Here is a 25380-nt window from a genome sequence, read left to right as displayed (position 1 = left end):
TGTATGGTAATTATAACTGTGTTCTGTGAAGTGTGATGGTTTTCCTCTGTGATACACGGTGATCAGTGCATGACAACTTCTTCCTTTGTGTTAATCCTATAATCAATTGCTATCACTAGGGAGTTGCTATGGTGATGACCTTGTATGACCTTTTTTTAGGTTGTCGCTATGGTTGTATCTGTCACCTATGTAAATTTTCCGGTGGATCACCAGAGACTACAGACCTGAGTAACATGGAGAAGAAATGTACCAAGGAGTACTGTCGACTGGGCTGTATCTGTGACGATAACCTTGACAAGGTCAGCAAGCATCACTGTGGAAAACCTGAGTGTATGATAGAGTGTACCTGTGACCCTGTTGCTAGGCGACGGACTAGTAGGTCAAGCTCTACGGGAGAGAAGGTGGAGAGTGGAGGGAACTCTGAGGATAGTCAGCCGGTCTCTCAGGAGGACGGGCAGATAAAGAAGCCCGGGAAGAAAGCCCAGTAGGTTTACTACCGAGTTTGTGTCCCTATATATTGATGTAATGGGTATTATTATACTTTCATGTTAAATACTAAAATCTGATTGGTTTAGACGCATTTAACAATCCGTAATGTTACCCTCAGCGTTAGCAACACACTTGACAACGGGTAACATTACAAAAATATCACATGCGTTCAAATCATGCGCGTACGATTCACCGTAGAATTCTCAAAACGTCGGTTGTGCGTTTGAAAGAAGCCGAATAAACGACTTCAATAAAAGCTTGCGTCCGATGTAGCTTACTTGAAAACAACAAACGACAGACGAAACATCCTTGCGAGTGCAAACTTTAGATGATAAAGGACTTTTTGAATAGCAAACAAACAATAGAGAGGTTGGTAAATCTTTTCCGAAGCTTTCTTATTGAGAAAAATAGAAGCGGGGAGTTTGAAAGCTTTCTAAGCGTGAACTTAACGACGATCTCCGAATTTTTTTTAAGACATCCGAAATCAATAAGACATTCAGTATAATAAAATAAATAGTGCACGTTTTTGAGGGTAACAGTTGAAATTGACACCCCTCGGAAAACCATTGTCAACCTCCGCTGACGCGTCGGTTGACAATGGTTTTCCTTGGGGTGTCAATTTCAACTGTTACCCTCAAAAACGTGCACTATTTATATAATAGTACTCTATGTAGGTTTACTACTGAGTCCAATAATACTGATGTAGTGGGTAATAGTACTCTGTGTAGGTTTACTACCGAGTCCTGTAATACTGATGTAGTGGGTAATAGTACTCTATGTAGGTTTACTACTGAGTCCAATAATACTGATGTAGTGGGTAATAGTACTCTATGTAGGTTTACTACTGAGTCCAATAATACTGATGTAATGGGTAATAGTACTCTATGTAGGTTTACTACTGAGTCCAATAATACTGATGTAGTGGGTAATAGTACTCTATGTAGGTTTACTACTGAGTCCAATAATACTGATGTAGTGGGTAATAGTACTCTATGTAGGTTTACTACCGAGTCTAATAATACTGATGTAATGGGTAATAGTACTCTATGTAGGTTTACTACTGAGTCCAATAATACTGATGTAATGGGTAATAGTACTCTATGTAGGTTTACTACTGAGTCCAATAATACTGATGTAGTGGGTAATAGTACTCTATGTAGGTTTACTACCGAGTCCAATAATACTGATGTAGTGGGTAATAGTACTCTATGTAGGTTTACTACTGAGTCCAATAATACTGATGTAATGGGTAATAGTACTCTATGTAGGTTTACTACTGAGTCCAATAATACTGATGTAGTGGGTAATAGTACTCTATGTAGGTTTACTACCGAGTCTAATAATACTGATGTAGTGGGTAATAGTACTCTATGTAGGTTTACTACTGAGTCCAATAATACTGATGTAATGGGTAATAGTACTCTATGTAGGTTTACTACCGAGTCCTGTAATACTGATGTAGTGGGTAATAGTACTCTTTGTAGGTTTACTACTGAGTCCAATAGTATTGATGTAGTGGGTAATAGTACTGTATTGTATAATATTTCCCTGTTCTCAATCTCCTTGTTGATTTTGCAGTGTAAGTTGTGATTTGAAATTTTCAGAGTCATACCTCAGAGAAAATCAACATACCGACTTGCCAAGAATCTGGATGCAGTCAGCCGTAAAGCCATGCTGGTTTACGAGGCTAGTGAAAAATTTGAGTCTCAGAAAACGAGAACACGGAAGAAGCAGGTATGCTGAGTGAGAGAAATTTATTTTGTTTGAAAATTCATTGCATGGTTGTATCTATCATTGGTATTAAAAAAAAGGTTCCAGCGTAAAATTTTTATTGTTTTTGATCATGAGCAGCAGGACTCAAATTTTTGTCATTATTATTTTCATAATAAACTTTAGAAGACTAAATTGTTCAGATGAGCTGCAGCCATTTGTAATACAGGTGAACTTTGGTTTGTTCACCTCCAATGTCTCGAATACCATGGATTTGTTGAAGTAATTTGAAAGTCCAAACCACCATTTTCATAATTTTCTTATTGTATATACCCTAGTTTCTTGAACATTTGGATATCTCTAAGTTTTTAGCTCACCTGAGCCAAAGGCTCAAGTGAGCTTTTCTGATCAAAATTTGTCCGTTGTCTGTCGTTGTCGTCGTCGTAAACTTTTCACATTTTCATCTTCTTCTCCAGAACCACTGGGCCAATTTCAATCAAACTTGGCACAAAGTATCCTTGGGTAAAGGGGATTCAAGTTTGTTCAAATGAAGGGCCACTCCCTATTCAAAGGGGAGATAATTATGAAAAAGCAAAAAATTAATGGCATTATTTAAAAATCTTCTTCTCAAGAACCAATGGGCCAGGAAAGATGAAACTCATATGGAATTATTGTCAGGTAGTGTAGATTCAAATTTGTTCAAATCATGACCCCGGGGGGTAGGGTGGGGCCACAATGGACGATCAAAGTTTTACATAGGAATATACAGGAAAAATCTTCAAAAATCTTCTTCTCAAGAACAGCAAAGCTATGATTGGTCGTATTTATATGGAAGCATCCTCGGGTGGTGTAGATTCAAATTTGTTCAAATCATGACCCCCGGGGGTAGGGTGGGGCCTCAATGGACGATCAAAGTTTTACATAGAAATATATAGGAAAAATCTTCAAAAATCTTCTTCTCAAGAATAGCAAAGTAATGATTGGTAATATTTATTTGAAAGCATCCTCAGGTGGTGTGGGTTCAAGTTTGTTCAAATCATGACCATCAGGGGGTAGGGTGGGGCCACAATGGACGAAAATTAAAGTTTAACATAGGAGAATATAGGAAAAATCTTCAAAAATCTTCTTCTCAAGAACAGCAAAGCCATGATTGGTCAAATTTATATAGAAGCATCTGCAGGTGGTGTAGATTCAAATTTGTTCCAATTATGACCCCTGGGGGTAGGGTGGGGCTACAATGGACAATCAAAGTTTTCATGGCGTATATAGGAAAAATCTTCAAGAATCTTCTTCTCAAGAACAGCAAAGCTGTGATTTGTCATATTTATTTGGAAGCATCCTGAGGTGATATAGATTCAAGTTTATTCAAGTCATGACCCCCAGGGGTAGGGTGGGGCCACAATGGACGATCAAAGTTTTACATAGGAATATATAGGAAAAATCTTCTTCTCAAGAACAGCAAAGCTATGATTGGTCATATTTATATTGGAAGCATCCTCAGGTGGTGTAGATTCAAGTTTGTTCAAATCATGACCCCCAGGGTAAGGGTGGGGCCACAATGGATGATCAAAGTTTAACATAGGTGTACATAGGAAAAATCTTCAAAAATCTTCTTCTCAAGAACAGCAAAGCTTTGATTGGATATATTTTTTTGAAAGCATCTTCAGGTAGTGTAGATTCAAGTTTGTTTAAATCATGACCCCCGGGGGTAGGGTGGGGCCACAATGAATGTTCAAAGTTTTATATAGGAATATATAAGAAAAACCTTTAAAAATCTCAAGAACAGCAAAGCCACGGTTTGTAATATTTATATGGAAGCATCCTCAGATAGTGTAGATTCAAATTTGTTCAAATCATGACCTCCAGAGGTAGGGTGGGGCCACAGTGAAAGTTCAAACTTGTAGAGAAAAAAGTCACAGTCAAAAAATTATGTAAGCAGTGTAGATTTAATTTTGTTCAAGTCATACCCCACCCCCCACTCCCTTTTAGGGGTAGGTTGGGACCATTTATGCGTTTAAGCTTTTCAATACTAAACTGATTTTTCCTTTTTTCCTGGCCACAGTGCTCAGGTGAGCGATGTGGCCCCTGGGCCTCTTGTTTTTAGGTCCCATCAAGTTTGAGACTGCGAGATTTGACTGTACATGATGAATGTATAAATGTGTTGACTTCTAAATTAAAGTTTTGTTATTTGTAGGATTCCAATGAAAACCAAACTCCTAATTTTACCGTAGAACACGTACCAAAACAACAGGGTAAGGGTTGTCCTAATTTTACCATAGAACACACACCAAAAACACGGGGTAAGAGATGTCCTAATTTTACCATAAAACACGTACCAAAAAAACAGGGTAAGAGATGTCCTAATTTTATCATAGAACACGTACCAAAACACAGGGTAAGGGTTGTCCTAATTTTACCATAAAACACGTACCAAAACAACAGGGTAAGAGATGTCCTAATTTTACCATAGAACACGTACCAAAACAACAGGGTAATTTTACCATAAAACACGTACCAAAACAACAGGGTAAGTAGTGTCCTAATTTTACCATAGAACACGTACCAAAACAACAGGGTAAGAGGTGTCCTAATTTTACCATTGAACACTTATTAAAAAAAAACGGGCAAGAAGTGTCCCAGGGTTATCCTTGAGTCTTTTGTCTGAATATATTCACCAAAGTAAGCCTTTTTTGAGCAACAGTGAAATATGAAGCACTAAGTAAAATTCAACTTGCCTCATTAAAATCTGATACTTCAAGGATCTGATTAGAAAATGAAATTGAAAATTTGTATGGCAAAACTTTGTTATGTTTATGCCAGCATTTTGTTTTTGTCATTAGACAACCCATCATTGATCTCTGAGAACCACAGTAGGATTTTAATAAAAAAAACCCTGTGTCTTTAACCTGCAGCTGATACTATTTATTTATATACTCTAATGGTTATGGATATTTATTGTGAGAAAAGGATTTGATAAGTGGTAGGTTATGTTTGGTTAGGGATATTTTGTCTGTTAAATTATATATGCACACCAAATTATAAATGTCATGATCAAAACAAAACTGCCTTAAATAAAAAAAAGCACAACATTTATTATAAAAATCTTAATTTTTTTATTGTTGCAGTAATGAATATTCCCCAGACAGAAGTGAGCACCGCTGCACCGCTCCCTCCAAGAAAACCTCAGGTGACCTTGGCCCTGGTCCCCAACCCAGGTCTTCCTATGACTGGACCGGTCACTATCTCTATCCCTCAACCTAAGATTAAACCGACACCCATCCAGACAGAAATGTACCGTAAAGCTGCAGTGGCCTTGAAGGTCTGGTCTATGTAAACATTTATTATATTTCTGTTAAAATGTTTTCTATTCAAACTTTTTAAACTTAAGATGGTAAAATAACTGTTGTAGTCTGAAAATTTTCACATAAAGCAAAGCTATACCATGGGGTTTAGTTTGTGCTATACATCCCTCAGGAAATTTTAATTCAACTTTTGACTCCAATATTGGATTTTGATATCCTGCAATATGATTGGTTGGCGACTTCTCCAACACTGAAGAGTCCCACAAAACTTATCCCCGGGGGGTATGAATGTGCTATCCAACCCTCAGAAATTATAATAGAAATTGGTATAATAAAATGCTTATCTATTTGCTGTGAGTGGGATAGCTCTTTCTTCAAACCATGACAAGAAACTATTCCTTTCGGGCAATCCCTCAGGGAAAAGTTCCTGTTATGGCAGTGTTTGAAATAACTGTGCACCCGATCACCCGAGATTCACAAATTTTGCTGCGGACAAAAAGATTTGCACGTGTGTTGAAATTTGCCATAAATTAAAATTCATATATTTGATAAATGTCTCTCAAATCAACTAATAGTATCGGTAGCTAAGTGTAACAAGCAAAGGGGTAGAATTTGACAGCCTATAGATTTGGGATGGAAGTTGTGGTGATCGTGCCCCATTCAAATTATCGCTAAAACAATTGTGTAAAAGACTTATTTTTTCTCGGGCTAGTAGAGTTTTGGCAGGGCTGACAATTTTCACTAGATTACCGTGAGTTTCAAACACTGGTTATGGATATGATAAAGAGCTATCCCACTCACAGCTGTTGGATAAGTGTATAATATGTACATGTACTAATTTGTATATACATGTACATCTACTGATAAATAAATACAATGTATATATTTACTGATTTATACATAATCTACAGATTTATGCACCTATATATTTACTGCAGAGTATTAAAAGAACTTCAAAGGACCAAACTTTTGGGAAATTTTATATAATTATACCCCCGCTCTGAAGGAGAGGGGGGTATACTGTTTTACCCTTGTGTGTCTGTCTGTTTGTCTGTCTGTGTCCGTCTGTCTGTCTGTGTGTGTGTCTGTCTGTCCGTAAAAAAATTTTGGTCACAGTTTTCTCAGCAACTACTCATCGCAGATGCTTGAAATTTTACACACACTTTGTTGAGGCATGCCATATGGTGGGATTAATTTTTGTACGAATCTGATGTCAACTTCCTGTTTATCCATGCGTCTGTCCGTACCATACATAACAAATTTTGGTCGCAGTTTTCTCAGCAACTCTGATTGCAGATGCTTGAAATTTTAGCACATTCTTTGTTTAGGCACGTCATATGATGAAAATACTTTTTGTACGAATCTGATGTCAATTTCCTGTTTATCCATGCGTCTGTCCGTACCATACATAACAAATTTTGGCCCCTTTTTTCTAAGCAAGTACTGATTGCAGATGCTTGAAATTTTAGCATACTCTTTGTTTAGGCATGCCATATGGTGGGAATCATTTTTGTACGAATCCAATGTCAACTTCCTGTTTATCCGTGTGTCTGTTCGTACCATATATAACAAATTTTGGTCGCATTTTTCTCAGCAACTACTGATTGCAGATGCTTGAAATTTTAGCACATTCTTTGTTTAGGCATGCCATATGGTGGGATTAATTTTTGTATGAATCCGATGTCAACTTCCTGTTTATCCGTGCATCTGTCCATAGCTGAACTTGTGTACATTCACATCAAAGCGGGGGTATTACTAGTGAGCACTGGCTCACAGACTTCTTGTTGAATGTTTGTTGCTCTAATTGGCTGCCACAAAAATCTCAACTTCTTTAATTGTTTTTCAATGAAAGACTTTGCAATTTAAAATATTATAAGACTCTACCATATGATGTAGATTTCTTGAAATATCATGCATGCACATGTACTGCAATTTGATTGGCTAAAAATTTAAATAGCCATATTTATGCCCCCCTTCAAAGAGGGGAGGGCATATTGCTTGGCTGCTGTCTGTCTGTCTGTCGATTGGTCTGGTTGGTGCGCCAACAGTTTCCGTTCATTTTCTTTGCAGAGGGTGCACATACTGAAATGAAATTTGGTATACAGATTTATCATAAAAACATCTAGGTCAGGTTCTGTTTTGGGTATGATCAAGCAATTTTTGACAGAGATATGCCCCTTGGACTTAGAAAAATTCCAATTATTGGGGGGGGGGGGGGGCATAAGTGTTTCACAAACATCTCTTATTTACATGAGATTTGAGATTTACACTAACACATATGTATATATTGTAAGTCTCTTTAAGAAGATATGTGCGAAATGTAGAAAACATATGCATGCACATCGCTGAAATCACATTGGCTAATACTTATAGGTTTTCCAATAAAATACTTTGAAAAATAAAGTGTAGATAAGTCTAGTCTAGATACATTAAATGAAAGAATTGCCTAATTAGATGAAGCTTGTAGGGAATAGGGAGCCATTTGGGGAACATCTGTAATGGTTTCCGTTACAATTAGAACTATGTAGTTACATTTTCAACAGTGACATACTGTATTTTTTAATGGAATGAAAATAATTATTATACCCCTGCTCTGAAGGAGAGGGGGTATACTGTTTTACCCTTGTGTGTCCTTCTGTCTGTAGCAAATTTTGGTTAGATTTCTCAGCAACTACTCATTACAGATGCTTGAAATTTTAGCACACTCTTTGTTCAGGTATGCCATATGTTGGGATTTATTTCTGTACGAATCTGATGTCAACCTCCTGTTTATCGTGCGTCTGTCCATACCATACATATCAAATTTTGGTCGCAGATTTCTCAGCAACTACTCATTGCAGGTGCTTGAAATTTTAGCACACTCTTTGATTAGGCATGCCATATGGTGGGATTCATTTCTGTATGAATCCAATGTCAACTTCCTGTTTATCCGTGCACCTGTCCGTACCATACATAACAAATTTGGGCGGCAGTTTTCTCAGCAACTACTCATCACAGATGCTTGAAATTTTAGCACACTCTTTGTTTAGGCATGCCATATGTTGGAAATTTTTTTGTACAAATCCAGTGTCAACTTCCTGATTATCACAGTGTCTGTCCAAAACTGAACATGTGTATTCACATCAGAGCGGGGGTATTATTAGTGAGCATTGGCTCACAGACTTCTTGTTTGTACGAAATTGTTTTCAGGTTACATTTATCAAAGATTTTTAAAATCATTTGAATTGACCAGTAAGAACCTTAAGCAATGTAAAAATTTGTCTCAAAAAAGTTCTTATTTTGTTTTTTTGTTATAGTAGAATCTTTTACAATTTCAGCCTCAGTCAAAGAAGACTGTGGATGACAGTGAGATGGCGCTGTTTGAGTCCGACTCGGAGGCTGAGGATATACAGGAGGTAGTGTCTTGTGCCAGAGTGGATGCCCAGTACACAAGGGGGTAAGGATATTCACAAATGTAGGTCAAAAACTAGTGGATTCTGGGAAGGGAGAAGTGAGTTGTTCTCATGCTGCATACTTACTTGAATATTAACTATTAGTAAATTACAATAACACAAGTCAACTAATTATGACATTGCTGAAGATTTTTAAATGGCTTTTAAATATAAAGAGAAGGACTGACATTCAAAAGTTCAATGTTAGTTTTCAGATGTCAGACTGTAATGTTCAACTTGCAGCAGATATAAAACAAAGTGCTAAAAATTAGGTCTATACTAATTAGAGTTGTATTTTGACAGATATCACCCTAAGAAGTGTACATGTGGTAAGGAGCATGTCCAGAGCCGGGCCGTCTCCTCCCAGTGTCCCTCCCAGGGTGGCGGTCAGATGGCCAGTAGTGGACTGTCTGCACTACAACACAGACTCACAGGAAAACCAATAGTAAGTCGTGTTATTACACACACTACAACATAAACTCACAGGAAAACCAATAGTAAGACATGGTGTTATTACACACACTACAACACAGACTCACAGGAAAACCAATAGTAAGTCACTACAACACAGACTCACAGAAAACCAATAGTAAGTCACTACAACACAGACTCACAGGGATACCAATAGTAAGTCACTACAACACAGACTCACAGGAAAACCAATAGTAAGTCACTACAACACAGACTCACAGAAAACCCATAGTAAGTCACTACAACACAGACTCACAGGAAAACCAATAGTAAGTCACTACAACACAGACTCACAGAAAACCAATAGTAAGTCACTACAACACAGACTCACAGGAAAACCAAAAGTAAGTCACTACAACACAGACTCACAGGAAAACCAATAGTAAGTCAATACAACACAGACTCACAGGAAAACCAGTAGTAAGTCATGGTGTTATTGCACACACTACAACACAGACTCACAGAAAACCAATAGTAAGTCACTACAACACAGACTCACAGGAAAAACAATAGTAAGTCACTACAACACAGACTCACAGGAAACCAATAGTAAGTCACTACAACACAGACTCACAGGAAAACCAATAGTAAGTCACTACAACACAGACTCACAGAAAACCAATAGTAAGTCACTACAACACAGACTCACAGGGATACCAATAGTAAGTCACTACAACACAGACTCACAGGAAAACCAATAGTAAGTCACTACAACACAGACTCACAGAAAACCCATAGTAAGTCACTACAACACAGACTCACAGGAAAACCAATAGTAAGTCACTACAACACAGACTCACAGAAAACCAATAGTAAGTCACTACAACACAGACTCACAGGAAAACCAAAAGTAAGTCACTACAACACAGACTCACAGGAAAACCAATAGTAAGTCAATACAACACAGACTCACAGGAAAACCAGTAGTAAGTCATGGTGTTATTACACACACTACAACACAGACTCACAGAAAACCAATAGTAAGTCACTACAACACAGACTCACAGGAAAAACAATAGTAAGTCACTACAACACAGACTCACAGGAAACCAATAGTAAGTCACTACAACACAGACTCACAGGAAAACCAATAGTAAGTCACTACAACACAGACTCACAGGAAAACCAATAGTAAGTCACTACAACACATACTCACAGAAAACCAATAGTAAGTAAGTCACTACAACACAGACTCACAGGAAAACCAAAAGTAAGTCACTACAACACAGACTCACAGGAAAACCAATAGTAAGTCACTACAACACAGACTCACAGGAAAACCAATAGTAAGTCACTACAACACAGACTCACAGAAAACCAAAAGTAAGTCACTACAGCACAGACTCACAGGAAAACCAATAGAAAGTCACTTCAACACAGTCTCACAGGAAAACCAATAGTAAGTCACTACAACACAGACTCACAGAAAACCAATAGTAAGTCACTACAACACAGACTCGCAGAAAACCAATAGTAAGTCACTACAACACAGACTCACAGAAACCAATAGTAAGTCAGCATGTTATTACACACACTACAACACAGACTCACAGAAAACCAATAGTAAGTCACTACAACACAGACTCACAGAAAACCAATAGTAAGTCACTATAACACAGACTCACAGGGAAACCAGTGTTAAGTCACTATAACACAGACTCACAGGAAAACCAATAGTAAGTCACTACAACACAGACTCACAGAAAACCAATAGGAAGTCACTACAACACAGATTCACTTGGAAATCAATCGTAAGTCATGGTGTTATTACACACACTACAACACAGACTCACAGAAAACCAATAGTAAGTCACTACAACACAGACTCACAGAAAACCAATAATAATTCACTACAACACAGACTCACAGGGAAACCAATAGTCAGTCATCGTGTTATTACACACACTACAACACAGACTCACAGAAAACCAATAGTAAGTCACTACAACACAGACTCACAGGAAACCAATAGTAAGTCACTACAACACAGACTCACAGGAAAACCAATAGTAAGTCACTACAACACAGACTCACAGGAAACCAATAGTAAGTCACTACAACACAGACTCACAGGAAAACCAATAGTAAGTCATGGTGTTATTAAACACACTACAACACAGACTCACAGAAAACCAATAGTAAGTCACTACAACACAGACTCACAGGGATACCAATAGTAAGTCACTACAACACAGACTCACAGGAAAACCAATAGAAAGTCACTTCAACACAGACTCACAGGAAAACCAATAGTAAGTCACTACAACACAGACTCACAGAAAACCAATAGTAAGTCACTACAACACAGACTCGCAGAAAACCAATAGTAAGTCACTACAACACAGACTCACAGAAACCAATAGTAAGTCAGCATGTTATTACACACACTACAACACAGACTCACAGAAAACCAATAGTAAGTCACTACAACACAGACTCACAGAAAACCAATAGTAAGTCACTATAACACAGACTCACAGGGAAACCAGTGTTAAGTCACTATAACACAGACTCACAGGAAAACCAATAGTAAGTCACTACAACACAGACTCACAGGAAAACCAATAGTAAGTCACTACAACACAGACTCACAGGAAAACCAATAGTAAGTCACTACAACACAGACTCACAGGAAACCAATAGTAAGTCACTACAACACAGACTCACAGGAAAACCAATAGTAAGTCATGGTGTTATTACACACACTACAACACAGACTCACAGAAAACCAATAGTAAGTCACTACAACACAGACTCACAGAAAACAGATAGTAAGTCAGCATGTTATTACACACACTACAACACAGACTCACAGAAAACCAATAGTAAGTCACTACAACACAGACTTACAGGAAAACCAAAAGTAAGTCACTACAACACAGACTCACAGGAAAACCAATAGTAAGTCACTACAACACAGACTCACAGGAAAACCAATAGTAAGTCACTACAACACAGACTCACAGAAAACCAATAGTAAGTCACTACAACACAGACTCACAGGAAAACCAATAGTAAGTCACTACAACACAGACTCACAGAAAACCAATAGTAAGTCACTACAACACAGACTCACAGGGATACCAATAGTAAGTCACTACAACACAGACTCACAGGAAAACCAATAGAAAGTCACTTCAACACAGACTCACAGGAAAACCAATAGTAAGTCACTACAACACAGACTCACAGAAAACCAATAGTAAGTCACTACAACACAGACTCACAGAAAACCAATAGTAAGTCACTACAACACAGACTCGCAGAAAACCAATAGTAAGTCACTATAACACAGACTCACAGGGAAACCAATAATAAGTCACTACAACACAGACTCACAGGAAAACCAATAGTAAGTCACTACAACACAGACTCACAGGAAAACCAATAGTAAGTCACTACAACACAGACTCACAGAAAACCAATAGTAAGTCACTACAACACAGACTCACAGGGATACCAATAGTAAGTCACTACAACACAGACTCACAGGAAAACCAATAGAAAGTCACTTCAACACAGACTCACAGGAAAACCAATAGTAAGTCACTACAACACAGACTCACAGAAAACCAATAGTAAGTCACTACAACACAGACTCACAGAAAACCAATAGTAAGTCACTACAACACAGACTCGCAGAAAACCAATAGTAAGTCACTATAACACAGACTCACAGGGAAACCAATAATAAGTCACTTCAACACAGACTCACAGGAAAACCAATAGTAAGTCACTACAACACAGACTCACAGGAAAACCAATAGTAAGTCACTACAACACAGACTCACAGAAAACCAATAGTAAGTCACTACAACACAGACTCGCAGAAAACCAATAGTAAGTCAGTACAACACAGACTCACAGAAAACCAATAGTAAGTCACTTCAACACAGACTCACAGGAAAACCAATAGTAAGTCAATACAACACAGACTCACAGGAAAACCAATAGTAAGTCACTACAACACAGACTCACAGGAAAACCAAAAGTAAGTCACTACAACACAGACTCACAGAAAACCAATAGCAAGTCATCCTGTTATAACAAACACTACAACACAGACTCACTGAGAACCAAAAGTAAGTCAACATGTTATTAACACCTCAAAGAATTCCTACAGAGGTTATAGATTTGTTTATCTGGCCACTGGAATGAATGGATATATCTCTATATAGTAGGGATGTCAACAAATAGTCGACTATTCAACTGTCAGTCGAATGGACCGACGATCGAATAATGAAACGACATTCGAATATTATTTTAACTAAATAAATGCAATAAATGAGTGATAGAATGGAATTCTCATAAAAAAAAAAAAAAAATGAGAAACAGTTTTTTTTCTCAAAGACAGTCGATGATTTTCCTCAACAAAAAATGGTAGATTTTCCATGTACGTATAGAAAGTACAGCAATTAAAAGTGCTTCACTACTTCGAGAAGTAATTGTCAGTTACTGCCTGTGTTGTTTTTGTAATAAATTACCAACCAATATAATGGGCTTTGTTTGTAAAATTATTAATTGGACTTGATCTTATACCATGTACCAATTATCTTTTGTTATTTTAAGTTTGCTCAAATGCAAGGAATAAACCTGTTTTGATACATCGATAATTATTAAAAGAATGCGCTTACATTTTAAACTGTTTGAGGACATTTTGATAGCCCCCCTCCCCCCCTCCATTTTATTTCATAATAAGCTTTAAAAATATCGGCTGGCAATTTTTTAATGCTTACTAAATAAAAAACGACTGCATGCACAGGCCGATTTATGAATTCTATTTACGGGGAAAATAATAAATTTTGGAGAATTAGGTTTCTAAATTTATTTCATAGAATCATGCTATCCACACGTTACATTGCATTAATTTTGATGTTACTTTTTAAATAGATTTAAGTAAAAAGGTTTCTGAGTATGTACCAATGAAGTATGAAATAAAATTTTGTTTTCAGAAAATGTTCCGAATATTCGACTATCGTTCGAATAATGCAATCGAATGATCGACTAAGGAAAATAAATATTTTGACATCCCTACTATATAGATTTTGTTTATCCTGTCTGTTTGTCCATCTGTTAGGAAGTCCATTCATACTGATGTGCATTGAGCTCAATTTTGGCTGTATTAGTTAGAAATCAGAAGAGCATATATGATTTTAAGGTGTTTATCTGTCTTTTTGTCTGTAACCAGTCCTTTTAGAATTATCTTTCAATTTTAACTTGAGTTCAACAAAATTAGGTTCAGGTTTAGAAAAATTCTGTAAATGAAAATTTTTGAAAAAATATTTCAAATCCCATGTTGCTTTTCTAATACATATTAAGCAATTATTTCAATCAAAAGACTATGAAATTTGATAAAGGTCATGACCATCTGCCTGATTATTAGCTCTGATGGTGCCTAAGAATTGAAGAGATAATGGTATGGCCATTTATGCGGTGTACATCAACTTTTTGGTATATGGGCCATATCTCAAGAATCCTCGGCCAATTTTTGTCAAATTTGTCATGAGTGTTCTTGGTTGAAGGGCCTTCATTTATACTAAAAATAGGGATGTGACTCTTAAACAAGGGGAGATAATTTGGGAAATCGAAACAAAAGTAATAGTTACTACAAAAATTTCCCCCTCAAGAAGCACTGGACACATAAACATCAGACCAATGCATATTGTGGATCAGATCACCCTGGGTCAAAGGGCATGGTCTCAAGGTCACTTCAAAGTTGACCTAAAATTATGTTTTGTGAAAACTTTGATATTTTGCTAACTATAAGGACAAGGATCATCAAATCTTGTCAGTTGATGATTTCAAGGCTTTATCTAAATATTAGGATACTACATGTAAGAAGCGTAGAATAGAAGTGATAGGTTGTACAGTATGTCAGAAGAGGGGTTCTTTCGACTCCAGGGCATGGATGCCCTTAACAACTTCTATTTTTTTAATTTAGATTTCTCCTTATATCACAACCTATCAAATATAGTAATTTGATTTAGGGGCAGGTCTGCCTTGGAGGACTTCTAGGCCAAAATTCATGCAAAAATTGGTGCTTTGACTGGGGAAATGCTGTTTTAGCCATCTTTGAATGTTAATTATGAAATTGCAAATGATAAATTTTAGGTTCAAAATGCAAATTTGAAACATTTAGACAAATTCACATTAGAAAATAACCAACAAACATTGAATTAAAATGTAACTATTTTCCAGGAAATTTATCTCTTCTTTAGGTCAATTCTTTAGAAATTCTGAATACATCCTTTTCTTTTCTTTTTCCCATTTCCCTTAGTTTAAGTGTTGAGCCCTAGGATTGAGCTAGATTGGTTCTATATTAAATTTGTTTTAGCTGTGAACGTTTATTAGCCCTCTTCTGCTATTTTGAAATTCATGTCTTGTAAATCAAAGTTTCATGCTTAAAGGATGGCCTAACATATTATCTTTATTGATTTTCTTTACCTTTTCAGACTGACACTGTCTGGCAAACACAGTGGGTGTGCCTAAAGAGCAACAAACCCCCAACAGAAGGGGATTCTGTCAAACTGTTAGAAATCCTCTCCAACAGCAACTGGGAACCTCACAAACAGAAAATACTCTCCAGGATCTCAAGGCATATCCACCACAAAAACCAGCCAGAGGGTCAGGCTGATAGCTACCCCCAGCCCTGCCTCATACACATCGGGGAGTTTGAGATTGAATTCCTCCCTAAGTCAAGCAAGCCTGCCACCATTCCACCTGAAGTCAGGAACAACATGCCGTCTGCAATATTCTCCATCCGAGTTAGAATTTCAGCTAGGGATTTGAATTTTCCTAAACTGTTTAAGGCTCTTCCATTAGATAGTACAGTAAAGAACAAGAATACATCAAGCTCACTGCCAGACAAAGTAAACATTACAAACAAGCCCCCACAGCCTGTGAATGCTCCTGTAAGTGATGGAGAAATGAACAAATCTAGTCTCGGTGTGACAGGAATATCTGGCTTCAGTCGACTTCAGATCAACAACCGCTCCATCGTCAACAAGGATGGAAACTCGCCCACTGACAGATCTCACCTTCACCCCATCTCTACCCAACAAATGACTCAGATGAAGCCTTCACAGCTTCACAGCCCATTACAGATATTCACCTCATCAACAACCATACAGAGCAGTGGAGCCAGACTGGTAACCCCCCAGACCGTGACGGTAACCAAAGTCCTTCCAGCTGTCCCTACAGTATCACACTCCATTACAGTGTCATCCACAGCTTCTCAGTCTACCACTACTTCATCCCTGACATCCGTACCATCAACAAGAATTAGCAACATTAAAAATCAAGAATCTTCAATCTCTGTGATATCAAGCATTGGATCGCCTTCTGTCCACACATTAAAATCAATGATGAACTATGTAACATCCTCATCCACTCCTACAATAGTGATGAGTTCTGAGAAACCAATAGGCAGTACTCCCATTATCTCAACATTAGTGAAAGGAAGTGAGGTCTTCTCCAGACTTGGTGCAATAATCACCTCCTCAGTGGTTCCTAGTCAAACTCATCCAACGTCTAACCCCATTAATGTTACTGCTACCTCAGTGATTACTGCAACCACATCAGTCACCACCGATAAACCAGTAACATCCATATCAGTGATAAAACAGTCCCCTGGACAATCTAGCCAGTCAGTGGTCAGCAAGTCCACCCTAGTCTCTCTTCACTCTGTCCTCCAAAACAAAACAGTAGCTTCCTCTTCACCAGTAGTAGCCAAACCATTATATCTAGCAACACCTGTTCTTTCTTCCACTGAAACTAAAGTGCCTGTAAGTAACAACACTATGCAGGTTCATGACCTTCGACCTCCTGCCAGCCTCAGTATGACTCAGGTTCAAGAGAAAGTTTGTGTTCTGGGTCCCAAGTCTTCCCCTGTCACATTACTCGGCCCCTTCACATCTCCCTCTAGTATCCCAAAGGTTCTGCCACAGATGAAGATCATCCAGTCCTCCATTCTGGATAAGGATGGAAAACCAGTCATCCATCTTGTTCCTTTTACTGGACCAGTGTATGGGAAACCAAGTCCTATGACCTCAGTCCTAAAGAGCTCGCCTGTAGTGAATTCAGGGACCCAGGCAGAAACTGTGAGTGGGATAAAGAATCCAACGAATGTGTATACTCTGTCGGATGTGTCCACCACCACAACCAACATAGCTCATGTCTCTAATGCGTCCACTACAGTCACTCAGAGTACAGTACCGGCCATGTCAGAGAAAGTTCAGGGGCCACTGCTGCCCAAACTCGGAGATCAGATTCTGCTTGTTTCCAGTGATGAGCAGAATCTTAAGCTGCTGAACAAGCTTAAGGCATGTGATAACCCGAGAAATGACCAGAACAAAAGGGTAGAGGACACAAACAGTAAAGTCATCGAAGATTGCAGCAGTACTGAAGTCAGCAAGGAAATGGAGGAAGTACCTCAGCAATCAAATGTGGAAAGTGTTTCTGTAAAGCGAAAGCTTGATGATGAGAGAGAGGAGGAGAGAAAGAAATTAAAAACCAGTGAAAGTGAGGATAAAAAATCCACAGAAGGAGGAACTCATGTGAAAGAGAGTGAGAGTGTTCTGGCTAAGATTCTCCTCTCTGATGCCATTAAAGAGACTTATAGTAAATACAGAGACATTACAGCAGATGTTGTTAAAGAAGACACCAAAGCCAAAAAGGAGGAGACTCCATCCTCCACCACTGATAAAGAAAGTATTATAGGCAGTAAAGAAGATGAAGAATCAAAAACCACTGGATCAGATAATTCAGGTAATCCTATAAACGGAGATGAGGAGCTTAAAGATTCAAATCGGGAGGACAAGGAGAAGACACAGGAAGTGGAATCTGAGAGTGAGTGTGGGAGTCCGGACAATAGGGGCCTTCACACTGGGGCAGACCTGGACTCCAGCTGTGATAAGAGTGATGAGTCGGATGCCACAGTGGTTGGAGGAATCGAGGCTGACCAGAAAGATTCTGAGGGAGAAAGGGGAGACAAAACAGAAACTGATGAAGGAAAAGCAAAGGAGGATCAGACATCAGAGGCAGAAGAACAAGTTAACAAAAGTGATGTAGAACAGAACACAGAAAAACCTTCTGAACCAGAGGTTATCTATATTTTGGATTCACCTGTGAAAAAACCATCAGGAAACACATCTGTTGCATCAGATAACGTGACTCCAAATCATCTGGACAAATCCAAAAACGAGGCCGGTGAGGCAGGGGCTGCTGTCGATACAGACACTGGAGTGACCTCTGAAGAGAAGGAATGGGGGCTATCGGTGAAGCGCAGACTATCCCAGGAGGAAGTTGAGGGTAACAAAAAATTGAGGACCGAGGAGAAGGCTGAGGAGAGTGAGGAGGACCTGTGTATGACAGTGGAGGACACAGATGATATGGCAGTTATTATCCCTAATGAGGACTGTGTGGAAATTATCAACTCCTCAGATGTAAGCCTAGACTTAATACATGCAAATAGAAAACCTTTATTGAATTTTTTATTAATATATACAAATAGAATATCTTCATTGAATTTTTTATTGACTAAGTTCCATGGTGAAGGAAAGAATCCCCTTTCAGTGTTTCATATACTGTGTATGTTAACATTAAAGTAATAATTAAATTAATTGAGATTATTCCATAAATAAAACAAAAAAATACAGTAAAACTGTTTATAATAATTTAGCTGATAAGGAAATTTCAGCTATAAGTTTCTGTATAAGAATCCAGTAGAAGACTTGGTACTATGTTCTGATATTGGTATAAAGAATCTGGCTTATAAGGAAGCAAAATTTGACATCCCTCTGACTTCCTTATAGCCAATTTTTACTGTAATGGCTGTGTTAAATATCTAACAGGAGATTTTTACCATAATTGCTGTGTTAAATATTTCACAGGAAGAGATAGACATCGAGACAGAGACAGACGTCAACATGAACAAACTCCTGAGGAAGCAGTCGGACAATAGGTGGGAGTTCTTCAACCCGAACTGCAATGTCCACTGTATCAACAAGAAACCCCACGCTAAACGTAAAAGTAACCACAAGACCATCTCCAATGTTCTCAAAGATGATTTCCACTTCAAAGAGGTGAGAATTGTCAGCTCTCTGTAGGAGAACATTTCAAGTACTTGATAGAGTTTAAATGATATGTATATTCTCTTGAATTTGCTTTTGGATTAGAATCCAATGTGACATTTAATCCAGATCTCAGATTCTTGGTGAAGGTCAAGGTTTCTGATTGTCAACATTTTAGGTTATCAAGGTTTCACAGTATTAAATGTTTTCTGTTTGTCAGTTATTTATCCACCCATATATTTTTATCTTTCATGAATGACGAGACAAAACATTTTACTAAGAGATTTTCTATTTTACTTTTAGGGTGTGCTGTCAGACCCCAAAACCAGAAAAATTCAGATGAAGAAAACAAGGTCCGTTTTTCTCTCTTCTACTTAGATGTAACTTTAATAAAAAAATAAAAAAATGAAAAAAATAAAAAAATAAAAAGAAAAGAAAAAAAACCTCCGTCACTTCTTACCTTTGAATATATAGCAAAGCATAACAGAAATCAATTTTTTTTAAATTAAATTTTATATAATAAGCTTGAACAAATTTGAAAAAGGACACTTAAATTTCTTTGTTCAAATGAGGGATGATATACATAACACATTTAATGGTGGAGACAGTCTTAGTTTAAATTAATGTTTGGGTGTCATGTTTCACTAGCACCTCTTGTTTTGATGGTTTGAGATATGTAATGTCTGTTGAGTTGCTTGAGAAGTCATTTGTTTGCATATGCCTTATCCTATGGATATTTTGTTGACAGGGAAAAGCAGCGTCGTGAGGAAATGAGGATTTCCTTTAAAGCCTTGGCTGAGTCAATGTATGGAGAGGACAAAGATGATACCAAGTACTCACAAATCCTCAACCACACCGAGCCCAAAGTACAGCTCCTCAATAAGGTAAAGTATAGGTCCTCAACCACATCGAACCCGAAGTACAGCTCCTCAATAAGGTAAAGTATAGGTCCTCAACCACACCAAGCCCAAAGAATAGCTCCTCAATAAGGTAAAGTGTAGGTCCTCAACCATACTGAGCCCAAAGTGCAACTCCACAAGAAGATAATAAGGTAAAGTATAGGTACTCAACCACACTGAGCCCAAAGTTCAGCTCCTCAATAAGGTATAGTACAGGTCCTCAATCACACTGAGCCCAAAGTACAGCTACTCAATAAGGTAAAGTATAGGTTCTCAACCACACTGAACCCAAAGTGCAGCTCCTCAATAAGGTATAGTACAGGTCCTCAACCACACTGAACCCAAAGTGCAGCTCCTCAATAAGGTAAAGTATAGGTCCTCAGCCATACTGAGCTCAAAGTGCAACTCCTCAATAGGGTAAAGTATAGGTACTCAACCACACTGAGCCCAAAGTGCAGCTCCTCAATAAGGTAAAGTATAGGTCCTAAATCATGCTGAGTCCAAAGTACACTTACTCAATAAGGTAAAAGATAGGTCCTTAACCACACTGAGCCCAAAGTGCAGCTCCTCAGTAAGGTAAAATATATATAGGTCCTCAACCATACCAAAACCCAAAGTGCAACTCCTCAATAATTTAAATTATAGGACCTAACTACAGCGAGCCCAAGAGAAATCCTTAATAAGGTTAAGTTTCTTAATACCATACTGAACTCAATTTGCAACTCCTCAATAAGGTAAAGTATAGGTCCTCAACCATTCCTAACTTTAAGTGTTCCTCCTCAATAAGGTTTAAAATAGATCCTTAGTTATTCTTAAACCAAAGTGCAACTCCTCAATGAGGTAAAATATGGTCAACAGCGATACTTATGCCAAAATATAACTCCTCAATTAGGTAAAGTATGGGTCTTCAGTCAAGTACAACTCAGAAACCATTGTGTCAAACAGGTACAGGGGAACATAGTTTCATAAATTATTTGAAAAGTTTATCTATTTTTCCATGATTTGTACTAACCATTTCTAAATTCCCAAGCAGCACCTCAAAATATCAACCAAAAAGTGTTTATCTGGTAATTTGAGTTTTGTTCTTTGACAGGCTAAAGAAAAGATCGAACACATGGAGAAAATCAGTCGTCTGATGACGAATGATAAGCACTCAACTCAGGCACGGAATGCACAGCTTCAGTCAAAACTAAAGAGTCTGAAAGGTAAGCTATAATCTGTTAAGACACAAGTAAGGAGTTGAAAGGGCTAGCTGCAATGTGTTAAGTCATGACTAAAGAGTCTGAAAGGTTAGTTATACCTGTTAAGTCATAACTAAAGAGTCTGAAAGGTAAGCTATAATCTGTTAAGACAGGACTAAAGAGTTGGAAGGGTTCGCTACAAAGTGTTAAGTCATGACTTAAGAGTATAAAAGTCAGCTACAATTGATTAATTCATAACTAAAGAGTCTGAAAGGTTAGCTACGTCGGTTAATTCATGACTTAAGAGTCTGAGAGGTTAGATACAATCATTTAATTCATGACTTAAGAGTCTACAATCTGTTGTCAACTGTTAGGCTGTATAACAAACATTGTTATGGCATGTGTTTTCGTGTGCAGTTTTTAAAAAAAGAAAGTAGGAAATTTTTGTTGCTTATCTATTACTTGTGCATCGACGTTGAACAGTTGTACAAAACTTTGGAAAAATTGCGTGAGTTTTTAAGATTTAAACAATTATTTCAGAGTTTATCATACAAGATAGAGGAATGTCTTGGATGGTTCTACAAGCTCACCTAGATAAGATCTCCAAGGTCTGCAAGAAAATTTTCCAGAACATGCCGGCCATACTGAAAAAGCGAGCCATGGAGCGTCGAGCCGCCACTGGATCATCTGGTAATGTTCCAGGTTCAGTCCGGTTAAACTCGCCATTTACTAGGCCTGGTTTCCTCTCCAGAGCACCAGGATCTGCCCTGGCATCCAACTTGAATGGACCAGTACCAATACAAATGGTGTCCTCAGAGCAGGTCAGATCAATGGCTAAAAGTCAGGAGCTAGCCAGGTCCAAAGAGAACATATCCAGCCGTCCCGACATATACATAGACTATGCAGAGGAAGAACATGAAATCTGCGAAGATTTGATGAGACGTGAAGAAAAAAATCGTCGAAAGCAGATCCATGAGGTTAACATGAGTGATGATTTTAGTTTTGAAATTGGTGACCTTCCTAGTTTGTTCAAGAAAGGAGATTATCTTGGGAATTACTCTCCACAGGAGGGTAAAGTTGTCAATAATTCTCCAACTCTGAAAAGTGAAGCCCTGAACAACATGGACAGTGAGGATGAGAAAGTGATTATTGCTGACGAATATGATGACTCTGGGAAGATGACTGTTTACAGACTGAACTCAAACCCAGTAGTGGAGGTACCTATGTCAAACACGGGTAAAATAGTCTCCTCTGAGAGCCCCAAATCCAAACCAACGATATACAACCTGGAAGATGGAGAGGAAGAGACACCTATGTTAGTCATTACAGAGGTCAAAAGTCTGTCCTCAGATCACTGATGGTCATTATGGAGGTCAAAAGTCTGTCCTCAGATCACTGAAGGTCAAACATGTATCTTCAGAACACTAATGGTCATTACAGAGGTCAAAGGTTCTGTCTTGTGGCCATTGATAGTTAATGCAGAGGTCAAAGGTCTGGGTCAGACGACTGTAGTCATTATGGAGGTCAAAATTAAGTCCTTGTTATATATTTAGACATTTTAATAGTCGGATTTCTCCCCACCCTCTGGATAGTAGTCAGTCCATTGACAATGTCCTAATTAAGTTTAATTAAAATTTCTCACTCAGAACACACTTTCAAATTCAATCTGAGGTTTGATTTGCAAGGAGTTAACTTCTTTGAAAGGTAGAGGTATGGAACAGAAGTAGAATGTAGTGTGTTGAGTTTAAATGTTCCATTGGAACTGTATATGGTACCAGTCACAAGACTGAAGAGAGTCCTTCCACACACTCTTAATGTTATTACAAATAGATAAAACCCAACAGATCCATATCTTAAAATTGAAGGTTCAATCAATCCAGCTCTTTTAAGTTTTAGTATGATCCTCATGAAACAGATCCTAAAGGAACTTTTACAGTAACAGTTTCAAATGGTGTGTAGGACAGTCCAGACAATATTAATTATTTTTCTCTGACAACTTTTACAAATATTTGGAATTGAAAGATTTGATTTCAAGTTTCAGTAAAGAGGATATTGGCTGACCCAGATTATTACCGGTAGGTCACTTTTATTTCTGACCAATATAAAATAAACAAATACAGTCCAGTGCTCTTCATTATTAATACATGTTAAGGTGTTTAACTCTGTGATGGTCAGACTGGAATTCATTTTAGGTCCTGATTCACTACCTGTAACATTAACTTTATTTGACAAAGAAATCCACTGAGTCTTTACATTTATATAGCTACATCATTATTGAGAGCTCTGTAAAATGTTATGGTTATTTTAAATGACAAAGTTTTCTGTTAAATGTGATAAAAAAATTAAGCTGACTTGTGTGTACCCTGACAGATTGTGTGAATAGAGGCATAAATATCCTACCATTATTCTGGATCCTAGATGACTATAACCCTATTTTTTTGTGTATTGTAGATATACACAGACTTGTGATAATGTATGTATATATATGAATATATATATTCACATGTGTTCATATTGCTGTAGGATTTTCCGTCTTTGAATTTTTATGAAATCCTGTGACAATTCAGTGCTAGCCAAGCGTGATTGTGTTTATATCTGATTAATTTTGTGTATTTGTGTTTATTGATGAGAAGGAGAAGTTGTATGGATTTGTTTGTATGTCGTGAGGTGTATTACTTTATTAAGAAGTATCCTCTGTGTATGCCCTTAAAGTGTTTGGTTCATTAAATATGTTTATCTTAATTAGAGAAATGTAACGGACATTTCCATGCAAGTATCTTTACAATGCAGACATGTTTTCTGTTTTTTTGTACATAAATAGCTTGATGTGTTGCTATACACTAAAGCTAGCTTATAGCTTGATGCGGGTATCATAGCAAAAATGCAGAACAATAAATTTGTTATAAACCATGCACCTCTAAGTTTTTTGTTGTACTTAAAGTTAAGTTTGGAGGTTTAAGAAAGGGACAGATTAGTACAGGAACAGTGCTGTATGGATATGTACTGTTAGCAAACCCCTAAATAGCCTTAATGAGAGAGAGTAATAGAGTGAGTAGGTAATAACCCACCCACCCCCTCCTTTAATCCGAGGGAGTGGGGTGAAAATAGCAATACTGTTAGAGTGTTACATTCAGCTTGAGTCTATAACCAACCTCCTGTTTTTCCCTTTAATGTGTGCGTGGCAAAGGTATATTTTTTTACTTTTTGATCTCCAAAGACTTTAGGAAAGATAACTCTGCTGTACTTATGTGGCTGTTGAGGAGGTTCACTTGGTCTGAAAGAAAATATCACTGTCATTCAGGATGCTGGGTTCAATTTTTTTTTTCTGATCTGCAGCATCTTTCTCGCTTATTTGGTGTGATGAGAATTCCCAGGAATTGACAATCATTCAGCTGGAAGGCTTGTCAGTATGAATTGAGGGATTGTGGCCTCAGGCAATCCATTTCAACAATGGTCAGATAGTTTGAAAGAGCACCTTGTGTTTGGGGTGTCAGGGCTTGAATCCTGGTTTAAACAATTTCTCTCAGAGATGAGGTTGATCTCTTTGCAAGACAAGTCATTAAAGGAGGACAATTGTGTTGATTAGGAAATTTATAAGTTGCCAGATATATGTCACTTGATGGAGCACCTGCCTAGAGTTAAGGGCCCTGGATTTGAGGATTTTTCACATATTCTCTCTTTGTGGACAAAGTTTGGGAACTCTGTCATTAGATCTGTGATCAGACTTGGGTCTTGGAAGGAAAACTGAGGTAGGATTTACATATAAAAATAACTGGTTCCTGTAGCAATAATATAACTGCTTCCTTTTAGCAATACAGTAAAACTTC

General features: G+C 37.7%; 1 protein-coding gene across 1 annotated transcript in view; it reads left to right on the top strand.

Moving 5' to 3' along the window:
- The window catches only part of LOC133174264 (uncharacterized), a 41004-nt gene extending 16544 nt beyond the window's left edge, over positions 1–24460 (top strand). Inside the window, exons 4-15 of the mRNA XM_061309344.1 lie at positions 160–484; positions 2094–2223; positions 4394–4451; positions 5325–5518; positions 8819–8937; positions 9236–9377; positions 15856–18846; positions 19294–19485; positions 19777–19826; positions 20222–20357; positions 21466–21577; positions 22094–24460. Coding sequence (XP_061165328.1) covers positions 160–484; positions 2094–2223; positions 4394–4451; positions 5325–5518; positions 8819–8937; positions 9236–9377; positions 15856–18846; positions 19294–19485; positions 19777–19826; positions 20222–20357; positions 21466–21577; positions 22094–22911 — 5267 coding nt within the window. The 3' untranslated portion in view covers positions 22912–24460. The remainder of the gene's footprint in view (positions 1–159; positions 485–2093; positions 2224–4393; positions 4452–5324; positions 5519–8818; positions 8938–9235; positions 9378–15855; positions 18847–19293; positions 19486–19776; positions 19827–20221; positions 20358–21465; positions 21578–22093) is intronic.
- The last annotated feature ends 920 nt before the right edge of the window (positions 24461–25380 follow it).

The sequence above is a fragment of the Saccostrea echinata genome, unplaced genomic scaffold (genome assembly GCF_033153115.1).
Source record: "Saccostrea echinata isolate AGI-Se365-2 ecotype Australia unplaced genomic scaffold, CSIRO_AGI_Sech_v1 ptg000057l, whole genome shotgun sequence".
NCBI classification, from domain to species: Eukaryota; Metazoa; Mollusca; class Bivalvia; order Ostreida; family Ostreidae; genus Saccostrea; species Saccostrea echinata.
Note: the sequence above shows the minus strand (reverse complement) of the source record. Positions and strands in the feature narration are given on the sequence as shown.